Source organism: Peromyscus californicus, unplaced genomic scaffold, assembly GCF_007827085.1.
Source record: "Peromyscus californicus insignis strain IS unplaced genomic scaffold, ASM782708v3 Scaffold_4__1_contigs__length_199733344, whole genome shotgun sequence".
NCBI lineage: Eukaryota > Metazoa > Chordata > Mammalia > Rodentia > Cricetidae > Peromyscus > Peromyscus californicus.
The window spans coordinates 149,316,128-149,331,936 of record NW_026294562.1 but is presented as its reverse complement, the minus strand read 5'-3'; the positions used below and the strand labels follow the sequence as shown (position 1 = coordinate 149,331,936).

At 51.9% G+C, this 15,809-nt stretch overlaps 1 protein-coding gene across 1 annotated transcript in view; it reads left to right on the top strand.

Moving 5' to 3' along the window:
• Positions 1 to 15,809, top strand: part of Abcc6 (ATP binding cassette subfamily C member 6) — a 49,170-nt gene that overhangs the window by 31,562 nt on the left and 1,799 nt on the right. Inside the window, exons 20-29 of the mRNA XM_052713990.1 lie at positions 1,711 to 1,786; positions 3,781 to 3,916; positions 4,702 to 4,909; positions 7,659 to 7,969; positions 8,595 to 8,794; positions 11,168 to 11,294; positions 12,578 to 12,679; positions 13,729 to 13,875; positions 14,483 to 14,641; positions 14,726 to 14,892. Of these exons, the coding sequence (XP_052569950.1) occupies positions 1,711 to 1,786; positions 3,781 to 3,916; positions 4,702 to 4,909; positions 7,659 to 7,969; positions 8,595 to 8,794; positions 11,168 to 11,294; positions 12,578 to 12,679; positions 13,729 to 13,875; positions 14,483 to 14,641; positions 14,726 to 14,892 (1,633 nt within the window). The remainder of the gene's footprint in view (positions 1 to 1,710; positions 1,787 to 3,780; positions 3,917 to 4,701; positions 4,910 to 7,658; positions 7,970 to 8,594; positions 8,795 to 11,167; positions 11,295 to 12,577; positions 12,680 to 13,728; positions 13,876 to 14,482; positions 14,642 to 14,725; positions 14,893 to 15,809) is intronic.

Here is a 15,809-nt window from a genome sequence, read left to right as displayed (position 1 = left end):
TTGCTGTGAAGAGACACCATGACCATGACAACTCTTAAAAAGGAAACATTTAATTGGTGTGGCTCACATTTTCAGAGGTTCAGTTCATTGTCATCATGGTAGGACATGGTGGTGGGCAGACAGACATGGTGCTGGAGAAGGAGCTGAGAGTCCGACATCTTGACTCAAAGGTAACCATGCTGGGCCACGAAGCCAAGCTACTAGATGCCAGAAAACATGCTTTTGAATTCGTCAGCCATTGGTGTCCTCCATGTTCCCCATGTCCTCAAGCCTTGTTTTAATGTTACCCCTGGTCTAGGGCTCTGCCTCTTCTAGAAACATCTGCACAGCATTGGCCCTAAGTGATAGACTGGGGAGACAGTCAGTTGGTAAAGTGTTTGCCTTGCAAGCAGGAGGACCTGAGTTCAGTCCTCCACACCCCGGTGAAACGCTGGGCATGGTAGCACACACCTGTAATCTCAACTTTGAGGAGACTGAGACAGGAGGATCTGTAGGACTTGCTGCCCAGTCAGCCTGCCTAATTAGTGAGTTCTAGGCCGGTAAGAGACTCTCTCACAAAACAAGGTAGACAACATTCCTGAAGATGACACTCAAGATTGTCCTCTAGCCTCCTCGTGTGTGCACACATAAATACACATGCATGCACACATATGTACACACACACACACACACACACACACACACACACACCTACACATACATACAAATTAAAAAAAAAAACTGTCTTAGTTACTTCCATTGCTGTGATAAGATGCCAGGACCAAGGCAACTTACAGAAGAAAGAGTTTATTTGAGGCTTACAGTTCAAAGGGTTAGAGTCCATGACCATCGCAGTAGAGAGCATGGCAGCAGGCAGGCAGGCATGGTAGCTGAAAAAAAAGCTCCATTTTGAGACATAAATCACGAGATAGAGACAGAGAGACAGACAGAGACAGAGAGACAGAGACAGACAGACTGGGAATGACTTGGGCTTTGAAAATTCTCAAAGCCTGCCCTTAGTGACATACCTCCTCCAACAAGGCCACACTTCCCAATCCTTTCCAAATAGTTCTAACAACTGGGGGCCAACTATTCAAATGTCTGAGTCTCTGGGGACCATTCTCATTCAAACCACCACAAAACTTAACTGTTGATCCACTGTGTTATTGTCTTTGAGCTTGAAGATGGGACCTTGAGCACAGATCTTGCACATTTGTATTGGACAGCTTTTACTGTGACTGTGCTGCATAACAAACAGCACCCATATTTCAGTGGTTTGTAATAACAGTTACTTCTTGTTCACAGGTCTGGGGATAAGCAATTACATTTCTGCTTAGATTTCTGGCCTAACCTGGGTAACATCAGATAGGAGATTATTCTTGGGGGATCTGGCACTTGAGATTTCATGTGAGTTAGTGAGGACAGGACATTCTAGGCACAATGAACTGCCTGAGCAAGTGTGTTGGGAATGCTAAGGCAACTTGCTATTTTCCCAAATCCATAGCATGTGCTCAGTATTTTCTGAATGAATGAGTGAATGAGGATGAATGAATGATGCTCCTGAGTGACCCCAGGGGAAAGGGTGAAAGCAGAGAAAGGTTGCTAGAGCCGCTGCAGGAACCATGCTAGGAAATGTTTGTTCTGAGAGGTTAAGGCACCACAGCAGTGAGTGTCAAAGCCCACAACTGGAATCTCTGGTGTAGCCTTCACTGATATCCTTGACCCTTGCAGGTACACATGCTGAGGCCACCAGTGATGACCTTGGAGGCTTTCCTGGAAGTGGGAGGCCCAAGCACAGACCAGAGAGGTGGGTTCCCTGGTGCTGAGCAAGGGAGGGCCAGGATGAGGCCAAAACTGGATCTGCTATGGCTATCGTGCCTCAGCAGAGAGGACGGCCAAACTCATATATGGGGTGCCTGCTGAATACCCCTATGGGCTCAGTGATGGATAAGTCATTCACCCCAAATGATCCATCAGTTAACTGATAGTGGTAAGCCACATGGTCAGTTCTAAGACAAGTGCTTCAAGTAGGTCAATGCCAGTCAGTAGAGCAGGGCAGGCTGGCTTCCAGGAAAGTTCCTCAACATGGCTGGAAATGACTGTGCTAGACTACACAGTTCCCATTCTGCAGGGCAGGCTGGGCTGGAGTCTGGCCAAGCACACAGGTGGGAGCACCAAGAGGGAGTCCGCTGTCCCCCTTCCTACCAATCCTCTGTATCCGGGGCACATGTGGACTCACTGTGGACCTGGACTTTGACAACAACAGGTCACCATGTGCCAGGCAGTGTGGGTTTCTATACCAGCAGATGGGAGAGCATACAAGGGAAGCTGAGGGTCTTTGGGCCTTGTGGATACTGAGAATGGGGACAGATCCTCTGACATCATGCCGGCTGGCCACCCTGAGAGTGCTCCTGAGCCGCAGGGTGATGCACAGGAACCTGAGTAAGATCAGGTAGAAGTGCGTATGTAGATATGGGAATGGATGGAGAGATGGATGTGTGATGGGGACATGTTCAGCATGAACTGACAGGTGTATGGATGGGTAGAATGAAGAGAGAATGAAAGAGTGGATGGTTGGATGAACGAATGTGTGGAAGGAAAGATGAAAAGGGGCATGGATGAACAGAAGGATGGATGGTTAGATACACGGATGAACAGAAGGATGGATGGTTATGTACACGGATGAACAGAAGGATGGATGTTTAGATACACGGATGAACAGAAGGATGGATGGTTAGATACACGGATGAACAGAAGGATGGATGGTTATGTACACGGATGAACAGGATGGATGGTTAGATACACAGAAGAACAGAAGGATGGATGGTTAGATACATGGATGAACAGAAGGATGGATGGTTAGATACACGGATGAACAGAAGGGTGGATGGTTATGTACACGGATGAACAGGATGGATGGTTAGATACACAGATGAACAGAAGGATGGATGGTTAGATACACGGATGAACAGAAGGATGGATGGTTAGATACACGGATGAACAGAAGGATGGATGGTTAGATACACGGATGAACAGATGGATGGTTAGATACACGGATGAACAGAAGGATGGATGGTTAGATACACGGATGAACAGAAGGATGGATGGTTATGTACACGGATGAACAGAAGGATGGATGGTTAGATACGTGGATGAATGGGCAGATGGAAGGATGCTGAGGTGGATGGTGGAGGGGAGGAAAGAAGCAGGGATGGATGAATAGAAGAAAGGATGGGTGGATACAAATGATTGATAATGCTAGGGAGACAATAAACAGGTATTAAATGGTAGATATTCCCATTTTAGCTAGGGACACTGAGGCACAGAACAGCTAAATCAGTCCAAACTTCCATAGATGACAGGAATACAGATATCTTTGGCATCACAAATGTGAAAAACTGACATTCAGACAAGCTGGACTGATGAGTCTGAGGGTCAACAGCTGGAACAAAGCTTAGGCCAAAGTGAAACCGGAAGACAGTTTCCTGTCTGGATGACTGTTCATTTCATAAAATGGCATCGGGGACAGGCTTTTTTGACTCTAGAATGATGGAGCTGGGTACCATGTAAGAGGGAAGTAAGGTGCCTAGATCATGCATCCACCCATGTATCCATCCATGTATCTACCCATGTATCCATCCACCCACACCTCCATGACCGCATACCTCCCTCTCTCCTTCCTGAGTGATTGAATGAAGAGCTAGGAAGAATACTGCAAAGCTCACAGGCTGCCATTTGAACAAGCTCATGGTCCCCCACAGGAAGATACACTAAAGTGTCCTGATTTCCTCTAAATGGCAGGCGCAGGTCCATCGAGTCGGCCCCTGTGAAGGACAACACCACTTCCGAGGTACAGACGGAGCCTTCTCTGGGTGACCCTAAGGGGAAAGGATTGACAGCAGGCGAGGACAGCGAGGACAGCGTGCAGCATGGCCGGGTAACCACCAGAGCACCTGCGTCAGCCTGAAACCCTGGGGAAGGCACTCACCTTTCTCAGGCACCTACTATGGGCCGAATGGGATTCTAACCTTCCTGTTTCTTAATCCTTACAATCTCCCACCTCACCCTGCCCTGTTCTCCAGAAAGCTAGATGGTAATAGCCTCTTTTTTATTTTTCTTTCTTCCTTCCTTCCTTCCTTTCTTTTTTCTTTTTCTTTTTCTTTCTTTTTTTTTTTTTTTTTTTTTGATTTTTTGAGACAGGGTTTCACTGTGTAACAGCCCTGGCTGCTCCAAACTCACTCTGTAAACCAGGCTGGCCTCGAACTTACAGAGATCCACCTGCCTCTGCCTCCTGAGTGCTGGGATTAAAGCATACACCACCACCTCCTGGCAGTAACAGCCTCATTTTAAAGATGAAGGAGCCAGGGTGTGTAGAGTTGACTCTTGTCTTTATAACCAGCACTCCAGTCTAGGGAAGCCCAAATCTGAACTACGTAGTACCGTTTCTCTTCTTCCATACCGCCTTGCCTTTGTCCTTAACCCATGTGTGGGTCCCCTCACCTGTTCTTTCTTCACCTGCCCACCCAGATCAACTGGTAGCTATAGCTTCCCATGACCTACATGGGCCTCTAGCAGAAGGGTCCTGAGGCAGGGATCTGTAGGGGAGAGGGTGTGCCCAGTGAGGCTCTGCTAATGATGCCTTTGGGAATTTAACCTAACCTGGACCCAACTCACTCTCCTCTGATCCCCTTCTCTGCCACCCTTCCTCCACATGTCTTATAGGTGAAGGCCACCACATACCTGAGCTACGTGCAGGCAGTGGGCACACCCCTCTGCACCTACACCCTGTTCCTCTTCCTCTGCCAGCAAGTGGCATCCTTCTGCCAGGGCTACTGGCTGAGCCTCTGGGCCGACGACCCGGTCGTGGATGGACGGCAGATGCATGCAGCCCTGCGTGGCTGGGTCTTTGGACTCCTTGGCTGTCTCCAAGGTACCCTGTGTCAGTGAGCTCAAGCTCTGCCTCCCACCCAAACCCCTCCTGTCCTTGAATGTCTGCCCAGAACATCCTAGGACCAACCATCCCTAGGTCCTTAAGGTGGTCTGGAGGAAATGAGGGCCTGAGGACAGTTCCTTCCTACTAAGACAGTATCGCTGAAGTTAGCTAATGACCTCAGTCTCCCGCCCCAAACCTCCAGACAAAGCCAGACTTAGACTTCAGCCCAGGCCACACCCCCTCCCCAGTGCACTCTACTTCCTCTTTCAATGCCCTCATTTTCTTCTTCTTCTTCTTCTTCTTCTTCTTCTTCTTCTTCTTCTTCTTCTTCTTCTTCTTCTTCTTCTTCTTCTTCTTCTTCTCTCTCTCTTTTGGTTACTTTTAAACAACATTTGTCTATTTACTTACTTTGCTGTGTGCATGGACACCGCAGCACACGTGTGATCACACCTGCAGGAGTGAGTTTTCTCCTTCTCCTGTGCAGATCCCAGGGTTGGGATGCTCAGGCCATTAGCCTTGGCGACATTTCCTCCTGCTGAGCCTTCTCCCAGCCCAACTTAAGTTATCGTTCAACTCAAGGCAGTCTTTCCTCAGAGTCCAGGCTGACCTCAAACTCAAGATCCCCCGACTGATCTGGGGATCGCAGTGCTGGGATGGCAGGCGTGTACCACCACACTCAACTCCTTCTATGAAAATAACAATAATTCCTGAAGAGGTTGCAGGCTCACCTCTGCCATAAGGCAAGGTGCAAAGGGCTCCCATGTGCCCTCTGCCAAGGACACCAGACTGCAAAGTAATATTGCCATATTGCATCAAGGATACTGACTAGGCCAGTCCTGTGACTTGATGTGGAGTGGCCCTCTTCTGTGGTGTATGGAGATGTCCTCACAACCTGCCCAGATCACCTACGGTGCCCTTGCAGAGCCTCATCCTCCCTGCTTCAGCCTCCCCACTGTCTCTAGCCCCTGACTCCCCTACATTTCAAATGTGGCCACAGTGAAAGGGAAATGCCGCTGAACATGTGGGTTTGGCCCCGTCGTGAACATTACTTGAGTTCTCCAGAAACAGTGACGCATGCCTGTAACCCCAGCTCCTCGGGAGGCTGAAGAATAGAATGGTTTTGCAAGTTTATGACCACCCTGGGCTCAAGGACAGCCGAGGTAACTTAGTGAGGTACTATCTCAAAATAAGTTAGAGCAGAGTGGGGAGAAGGCTCGGTGTAAAGGCGCCTGTCACCACACCTGTCACCAGACTTGAGTTTAACGCTTGGGAGCCGTGTGGTAAGAGAGATCAGACTCCCACGGGCTGTCTTCTGACTTCTACAGACATGCTATGGCATGGACACACACACTTACTTAGAGCACTTTCTTTACTTTAAAGATGTAATTTTTAAGTAAGAGGGGGGATCTGAGGATGTAGCTTAGTGTAGAATGCTTGCCTAGCATGTGTGAGGCTGGGTTCAGCACTGCAAACAAAAAGCACCGTCAGCATGATTCGCTAGGACTATAGCCACATCAGCAAGATGCCATGAGCCTCCCTGACCTTAGGGACCCCAGTAGTTTGTAGACCTGGCTGCCTTAGCTGGGAAAAGCTGATTGAACGCAGATGGTTACTTAATCCACTAGAGTGAGCCGTCAGTCCGCCAAGCTGGAATGAACTTGGACTCCCATTTGGGTGGCACACAGCTGCATGTTGGTTACCTCAGGCTAGCCTGGGGTGGTGGCACACCCCTGAAGTCTCAGCACTCCAGAGGTAGAGGCAGGGGAATCAGGAGTTCAAAGTTATCCTCTGCTACATTACAAGTTCAAGGCTAGCTTGGGCTACATGACCCTCCCCCGCCCCCCATCTCAAAAGAAACAAAACATATCTGTGAACTGGACAGTCTCTAGAGTCACAGAAACAGATTTTCCCACAATATCTTAAACCCAGCGACCAGAGGAACTGGTTCCTGAAGGAGACTGGAGGAGACCACCTTGCTTGGCGCAGGCCACCTCGATGTCCCCAATACACGGCACTCTGCTCTAGCTCAGGCACCATCCACCAGGGAAGGTTCTGTCTGGCCCTTTACAAGCTAGGCGGCCATGATGAGCCAATCACAATGGGCCCCGTCGCTGGTGTGCCCAATCGCTGACTGGCTAGCTGAGTCATGTGACTGCCTACGCTATACTGTGGGGCTATGATTGACAGTAGTGTCCCCTTGGCAGTCAGGACCTCTCCTTGCCACATCTTTCCCCATTTGTGGTGGCTTTTGCACCCCTCGTTCCCTCTAGCTGTGACCCTAGTCTCTGTGTCTGCGTATCTGCCTCCTGTCTGTGCCCAGTTCTTAGTAGGATACAGGTGTAGTCACCACCCAAAATCTAGAATATTTTGTTGTTGTTGCTTTTGTTTTTGGAGACAGGGTTTCTCTGCGTAGTTTTGGTGCCTGTCCTGGATCTCGGTCTGTAGATCAGGCTGGCCTCGAACTCACAGAGCTCCGCCTGGCTTTGCATCCCGAGTGCTGAGATTAAAGGCATGTGCCACGGTTCGCCGGGCCCATATTCTTTTATTGTACCCATGAAACTCGTGTTTCTAAATAAGGTTTCATTTGGAGGTTGGGGTGGGCATGAGTTTGGGGAGACACTCTTCACCCCCACCCCTCCAGCAGTGGGTCTATCACATCCTACGATGGCCACCGGTGGTCACCGGGTGCTGGGAGGAGACCTGCCGCAGCCCTGCAGCAGGCTCCACTCCAGCTCCCCCTCCGCAGCCGTCGGACTCTTTGCTTCCATGGCTGCGGTGTTCCTGGGTGGCGCTCGGGCCTCAGGCCTGCTTTTCCGGAGCCTCCTGTGGGATGTAGCTCGCTCTCCCATCGGCTTCTTCGAGAGCACACCTGTCGGGAGGCTGCTGAACCGCCTCTCCAAGGAGACGGACACGGTGGACGTGGACATCCCGGACAAGCTGAGGTCCCTGCTGACCTATGCCTTTGGCCTCCTGGAGGTCGGCCTGGCAGTGTCGATGGCCACGCCTCTGGCCATTGTGGCCATCTTGCCGCTCGTGGTCCTCTACGCTGGGTTTCAGGTATGGCGAGGTCAGAGCCCGGGTCGAGCCGAGGTCTCCTCTGTCAGTCCCCCGCCTCTGGGCAAGGCTTGGTGGGAGAGGGTCTGCAGCTGGGCAGGGAATGGGGAGGCTAGAAGCCCCGCCCCACCCTGTAGAACCCACACCTGTCTCTGTCTTCTCTCAGTCACTCCCTAGAGGTCTTCATGTCTAACTTCCGGCCTCACGTCTGCAGTGTTCCCTCCTCCCGTTTGCACACTGCAAGGCACAGTACTGCGGGAGGCGGATTATACTGTGTTAAGATGTCTGCTTTCCTTTGCCAGGAAAGTTGGCCTAACGCCAAGATCAGAACCTGAGCCAGGAGGCCGGCTCCAGAGCTTTGCTGCCCGAGTGGGCGCCATAGCCTTGGCAGTCTGGGCGGCACAGAACACTCTGCCTGCGGGTTGCTCAGACGCTCAGCGCAGCTCAGCCAGACCTCAGTTTACACACACTTTTGCCAGGGGCCAAGTGGACTCACCTCAGTTGACCTCTGCTCTGTCTCACCACCAAGCTGGCGGGCCAAGCAGGCTGACAGCAGAGGACACTTGCTGCTCCTTGTTCTCTGAGTGCTCCCTCTTTGTCTCTGTCCTCCCCCCCTCTCCCACCACAGAGCCTCTATGTGGCCACCTCTTGCCAGCTGAGACGCCTGGAGTCGGCCAGCTACTCAGCTGTGTGTTCCCATATGGCTGAGACCTTCCAGGGCAGTCTGGTGGTCAGGGCCTTCCGGGCCCAGGGACCCTTCACGGCACAGCATGACGCCCTTATGGATGAGAACCAGAGGGTCAGTTTCCCACGACTGGTGGTTGACAGGTAGGAAGAGCTTGGGACCAGAGTAGACCTGGCACTCCCCTCCCCCTAAGAGTTGAGCTGAGCACAGTCCTGCAAGCTGGGGACAGTCTGAGGCTGAGTCCCACTCAGAGCATCTGGACGCACAGAACAGCCAGAGTCCCTGACATCCAGTGGATGGAAGGTGCAGAGAGAAGTATGGTTGCCAGACCATAGTACCAACCTCTGTTTCCTTGGCGACAAGGCAACTGGTGTCAAGCATCCTTAATCTCCCTTGGGGACTAAACAAGAGCAAGACGTGGGTTCAACTTCCTGCTCTGCCATTTTCAAGCTGTTAGACCCTGGGCAAGTTACATGACCTCTCTGAGCCTCATTTTTTTCAACTGCTGTCATACTCAAGGTGGCTTTACGGATTAAATAGTTACAGGGAGTACTTGTAACATGCTTATACTGTGCTTGGCACTGCTCCAGCCCTTCTTGAGCCTCAGTTTCCCCAGCTGTCAAATGGAAACAGTATCTTCTCCCTTGCAACAGGAGGACCAGGCATCACATGTGAGGCTCCCAGTGACATGATTGGTACTTGTTCAGTCTAGGTCCCGAGCTCCTTGAGCATGCCGGGCTCCGAATACATGGCCACTATCTGTTAGATGGATGAACGGACAAATGGGTGAATGGTGGAACGGGACTCTGTGACAGGGGTATGCTAATCTGTTCATTCAGAATGTGTTTGTTGAGCACATACTTCATGCTGAACGGACTGCAGCTAGAGCCAGGAATGAAAAAACAAGGTTCCTGTCCCCACAGAGCCCAGGATTCCTAATGGTGACAACAGTTGGTGACATTAAATGATTTGGCTGGCAAGAGAAGCATGGGGAAGGAGGCCGGGGGTGAGAGAAAGGAGAAACAGTCAGGGCAGACTCGCAGAGAACGCTGGAGCTAACTGCATGTGGAGATGAGGCCACATGAGGAGGCAGGCCAGGGCTGGGAGCTGGCTCCATTAGTAAAGAGCTCGCCTTTCAAGTAAGAGGATGTGGGTTCGATCATTAGAACTCACTTTACAAAAAAAATCCAGGCATGGTGGCATGAGCTTGTCATCTCAGCGCTTGGGAGAGGGGCCTTGGAAAGGAGGCATGTGGGTTCCCAAGCCTCACTGAGCAGCCAGCCTAACTCTCTTGACAAGTTCTAGGCTAATGAGAGGCCCTGTCTTAAAATAAGGTAGAGCTGGGCAGTGGTGGTGCATTTGGGAGGCAGAGACAGGAAGATCTCTGAGTTTGAGGCCAGCCTGTTTTACAGAGAGAGTTCCAGGACAGCCAGGGCTGCACAGAGAAACCCTGTTTCAAAAATCACACACACACAAAAAAACAAAACAAAAAAACCAATGTGGGAGCCGGGCGGTGGTGGCGCACGCCTTTAATCCCAGCACTCGGGAGGCAGAGGCAGGCGGATCTTTGTGAGTTCAAGGCCAGCCTGGTCTACAGAGCGAGATCCAGGAAAGGCACAAAGCTACACAGAGAAACCCTGTCTCGAAAAACCAAAAAAAAAAAAAAAAAAAAAAAAAAAAAAAAAAAAAAAAAAAAAAAAAAAAAAAAAACCAATGTGGATGACACCTGAGGAATGATGTTGGGTGATATTCAATCACAATGTGAACCTGAGTTTGCATTTGCGTTAATTAAACAAAATAAACCTTGTGCCAGGAGGCTGAGTTATCGACTAGTTGACAGACAGTGACCAAAGAGCATCACAGGGCATCTGGAAGAGATAGAGAGACCCCAGAAGTAGGGAGGGATTTGGAGTGCTGAGGCTTTTCTGTTTGGCCCAGTGGAAGGAGGCTCTCTTTGGGAGAAAAGTTTAGCTGGTTGCTACTCAGCCTCTGAGCTAGCGGGTTTTCACCCCAGCCTTTGAGTCTCAAGTTTTATTTATAAATAGAATGACAGAGATTTAGTTAAAGCCACCTTTAGCAGAGGCAGAGCCCAGGCCTGCGGGAACAGATTTCCCACCAGGCTGCGGCCTGAGTGCCTGGGCCACTGACAGAAAGCAGGTAAGTAACCGCGGAGTCTCAGTTGCTGGCTGAAGTAGCAGTAGATTAAGGTGCAGCCAGAGGTAAAACAATAAATGACAGTTGAGATTGTCCTCTGGCTTGCGCACACATGTGTACATGTAGCCACATACCCACCAGGGAGGGGACAGGCTAGAAAATACACATCTCCAAAACAGGAAGCTCTGTGGAACACCCAGCATGTTCCAGGCCCTCGTCTGGGTCATTAGGCAAGACAGAATTGTGTTACCTCTCCTCTTGCAGTTAGGTCCCATTGTGGGGCCCCCGCTGGGTGCTGAGAATTTACCATGACCAGAGAAGTGGGTCCTGCTGGTCCTGCTGAGCCCTGCTTCCCTTTACAGGTGGTTGGCTGCCAACCTGGAGCTCTTGGGGAATGGCCTGGTGTTCGTGGCCACTATGTGCGCTGTGCTGAGCAAGGCTCACCTGAGTGCCGGCCTCGTGGGCTTCTCAGTCTCCGCTGCCCTCCAGGTACTCCAGCACCCCACCCCTGGCTGGAGGTGCGGCAGAACAGAAACAGATGGACTCCTCCTGGAGTATTTCCAAGGGCTCTGAGTCTCTACTGCCCAGCACTGGGGAAGTACAGTTCACAGGGAACCTTGTGTGACCTCAAGCAGGTGGCTCAAGACCCTCTGTGTGCCCATCCAAGTAATGGGCCAGCACTCTGCCACTTCTGATTAGCTGAGACAGGCGAAGAATGCTGAGAGCAGGTTTCCAGTGGAGTGTTTGTTGTTAGCACTTGATAATAATAATGCAGTGTTGGGTTAGAATATCTGTGTCCACAAACACACACACTCACACATACATACATACCCACTCTTACATACTCTTTCTTACATACATAAACACACACTCTCTCTTACACATTCTCTTCTCTCTCATATACATACTCTTACATATACACATACTCTCTTACACACACACTCTCACATACATTCTCTCTTACACATACCATCTTACACTGTATCTCACACACACTCTTACACACACATTCTCTCCTCTCTTATACACACTGTCTTACACTGTATCTTGCACACTCTTACACACACTCACACTGTCTCATCCACACAGCAGCATCAGTTGAAGAAGGTTCTTCATACATTGCTGATCATCTCCTTTGGGGTCCGCGCTCTGGGTAGAACCAACAGCAGCAGGAAAGGCCATGGGGGAGTGTGACAGGCGGGCACAGCTGAGAGGGTGAGCCAAAAGAGGGAGAGAAGCCGGGCAGTGGTGGCGCACGCCTTTAATCCCAGCACTCGGGAGGCAGAGGCCGGCGGATCTCTGTGAGTTCGAGGCCAGCCTGGGCTACCAAGTGAGTTCCAGAAAAGGCGCAAAGCTACACAGAGAAACCCTGTCTCGAAAACCAAAAAAAAAAAAAAAGAGGGAGAGAAAGGAAAGCAGGGCCGCCGTGGAACTGCTCCTGGGTCCTGGCAAGGCACTTGGAGGCACTGTGGGATGGGAACCAGGGGAAGCCTAGCCCCTCTGTGGAAGCTGCCTGAATGGAACCCACAGACCCAGGTCTCTGTGTGTTCCGGAAAGGCCAGGCACCCTCTCTGGTCCTGCCTCTCTGTTTGGGGCCAGTAGGTTTGGGAGAGTGCCACCTGCTTGCTCTATTCGCTGTCTTATTGGCCGAAGCCAAGTCCCACCCCTGAGGGCCCAGGTCCTCAACGTCCCTGTCCCTACAGCCCCTCTTTCTTTGCCTTCCCTGGCACGTGGCTGGGGAGGAGCCCATCTGAGGTGTCTTCTCAAACCAGGTGATACAGACCCTGCAGTGGGTGGTCCGCAGCTGGACGGATCTGGAGAACAGCATGGTGGCGGTGGAGCGCGTGCAGGACTACGCTCACATCCCCAAAGAGGTGATAATAGGGAGATGGAATGGGGGACGGTGGGTCCAGGGTGGCGCCCGCCCATTCCTTTCCCACAGAGCAGCGTCCCTGTGGGCTGGAGTCACAGCCGGGTCACAGCGAGAGTGAGGAGCGAAAAGTTCCGCTTGCTTGCTGGAGCAGGGCAGGCCACTCCTCTGATGCCAAGCAACAGTGACAGTCACTCTGCAGCGGCAGGAAGGGCACTCCCTCAGCCTAGGGATGACACTAAAGTGACAGCCGTGCTCCAGCCACGCAGCAGGGCGCGGGACACAGACTGCCACCCAGGCCAATGGTGCTAGAGTGACATATGAACACACAGCAAGCCAGGGACAGAGCAGCACACGGCTGCCGTGTGCCCAGGACAGACCGGTGGCACATGACACTTCAGGAGTAGAGCAGCAGTGCCACAGGAACAGAGCAGCGAGGTGAATGACATGGCATCAAGCTGGGTGCAGCAGCTCACAACTAAACCTCAGCACTCAGGAAGTTGAGGCAGGAGGATTACTGCTAGGTGGAAGCCATCCTGGTCTGTGTAGTGAGTTTAAGGCTAGTCTGAGCTACATAGTGAGAAGGTACTCTGGGTAGAAAATTTGAAGTTACCCTGGGTTACATAGTAGGTTAGGGGCTAGCCTGGGCTACATAGTAACTTAGAAGCCAATCTTGGCTATATAAAGCAAGCAGGAGCCTAGCCTGAACTACATGAAAAGGTAGAGGCTATTCTGGACTACATAGAGAGTTAGAGTATAGCCTGGAATAAATAGTGATTTGGAGGCCAGCCTGGTCTAAATAGTGAGTTGGAGGCTAGTCTGGGTTACAGGAAAGTTAGAAGCTAGCCTTGGCTATGTAGCATGTTAGAGGCTAGCCTGGACTATATCCTGAGACCTTGTCCTAAAACAATGAAACGCTGCTAGAATGACCTGGAGCAACTTCCAAATGAAGAGTGTAGTGTTATGTGGGAAGCTGAGGTCTGAGGGGCAGGCACCCATGAGGAGCTTGAGGACAGCTCCTCTGACCTGTGCCCGACCTGCTCCCTGACCCAGGCTCCCTGGAGGCTGACCACCTGTGCAGCCCCACGTCTTTGGCCTAGCGGGGGACAGATTGAGTTCCGAGACTTTGGGCTCAGACACCGACCAGAGCTGCCGCTGGCTGTGCGAGGCGTGACCCTGAAGATCCATGCAGGAGAGAAGGTAAATAGCCCTCCCACCGCATTGTGTGGGCACCAGTCCCCACGTCCGAGACCCTGCCCAGCTTTCTTAGCTTCCGTCTCCCAGGCCCTGATCTGCCTCTGGGGGTGGCTTCCTGTAAACCTTGACTGACGTCCCTGAATGAGGGGCATGTTGGGCTGCCTGGAAGGATGGCTAAGGAACAGAGGATGAAGTGTGGGGAAGGATGAGACTGGGTGGGGGTGAATTAAACAAAAGATGGGTGAACTGATCAGTGGGTAGAAGAGAGAATAAGGGCTGGAAGGAGAAGGCACAGGTGGGACAGGATGTAGAAGAGGATTCTGGGAACTGGGAGGGCTCACCAGGAGGAATGGGAAGTGATGGAGGTGACTAGGACATAGAGGAAAGGCAGGGGCAGAAATGTCGGGAGGAGGAGGAGCTAGAGCGAGCGCAGATGGAAGGTGGAATGGAAGGATGAGCAGTTGTGATGAAGGGGCATGCTCGGTGGAGGGTCAGCACAGAGACAAGTCTTGTGCAGGGAAAAAAAAAAATCTTTCAAATAGGTATCCATGAACCCCAGGGCTGGGGCAGACCTGCTTAGTGTGGGCCTCACTCTTTTGTTACCTGGCAGGTGGGCATCGTGGGCAGGACAGGGGCCGGGAAGTCCTCCCTGGCTTGGGGCCTGCTACGGCTTCAAGAGGCCGCTGAGGGTGATATCTGGATCGACGGAGTCCCCATCGCCCACGTGGGACTGCACACGCTGCGGTCCCGAATCACCATCATCCCTCAGGTGAGGCCTAGGACCATGGGAAAGAGGAGGCAGAGGAGCAAGCTATGGCATGGCCCTGTTCTGACCCAGTGTCCCTCTGGCCAGGACCCTGTCCTGTTCCCAGGCTCTCTGCGGATGAACCTGGACCTGCTTCAGGAGCACACAGATGAAGGCATTTGGGCGGCGCTGGAGACGGTGCAGCTCAAGGCCTTTGTGGCCAGCCTGCCCGGCCAGCTGCAGTACGAGTGTGCAGGCCAGGGAGATGACCTGAGGTATGGCCATCCGCCAGGGGCAGGGGCAGAGCGAGGCGGGCAAGGGCAGGGACAGTCTGGGCTCTGAGCATCTGAGACGCTGAGCGTACTCTCTCAACCCCCGTCTACTAATACAGGTCCCAGTCCTTCCCTGCAGTCCCAAGCCACAGGATCCCTCTCTGTGCCGTGTTCCTTTTCCCATGGCAAAGCCCAGCCTAGACTCTGTCCCACTCAGTATTTATTTTGCTACAAAAATACCGTGCTTGATATTTGACACTGATCTCAGATTCACTGCGGCTAAGTGATAGTGTGTGTTCTTTCCCTAAAATGTGTGTGTGTGTGTGTGTGTGTGTGTGTGTGTGTGTGTGTGTGTGTAGGCCAGGTCCACCTTGGGTGTCTTCCTCCATCACTCTCCACCTTATTTTTTGAGACAGGGTCTCTCACTGAGCCTGTAGCTCACTGATTCTCCTAGGCTGGTTGGCCAAAAGGCTCCCAGGGATCCTCTTGTCTCTGCCTTCCCGGAGCTGCGATTACAGATCCATGCCATTGCGCCCAGCTTTTAGGAGGGTTCCGGGGATCTGAACTCAGGCCCTTGTGTTTGCCCAGCAGGCGTTTTCCCGACTGAGCCATCTCTCCAGTAACGCCTTTTGCTAAAGTATTTTAAGGATGAAACACACGTAACATAAACAGGGGCTGGGGAGATGCATCATGCTTTTTTTCAGTGCACGGCGTTAACTAGGGCCTTGTGCATGCTGAGGAAGTGCTCCAGCGCTGCTGTCCAGCCCTGGCCTTTCCTGAATGAGTAGCTTAGCAGTGTGAAGCACGGTGGTGCACAGCTGGTCCTGGAGGTGCGGGCTTGGGATCCCAGCACTCACGAGGCTGCAACAAGAAGAGTTCAAGGTTGAGGGCAGCCTGGGCTACATAGTGAGACACTGTCT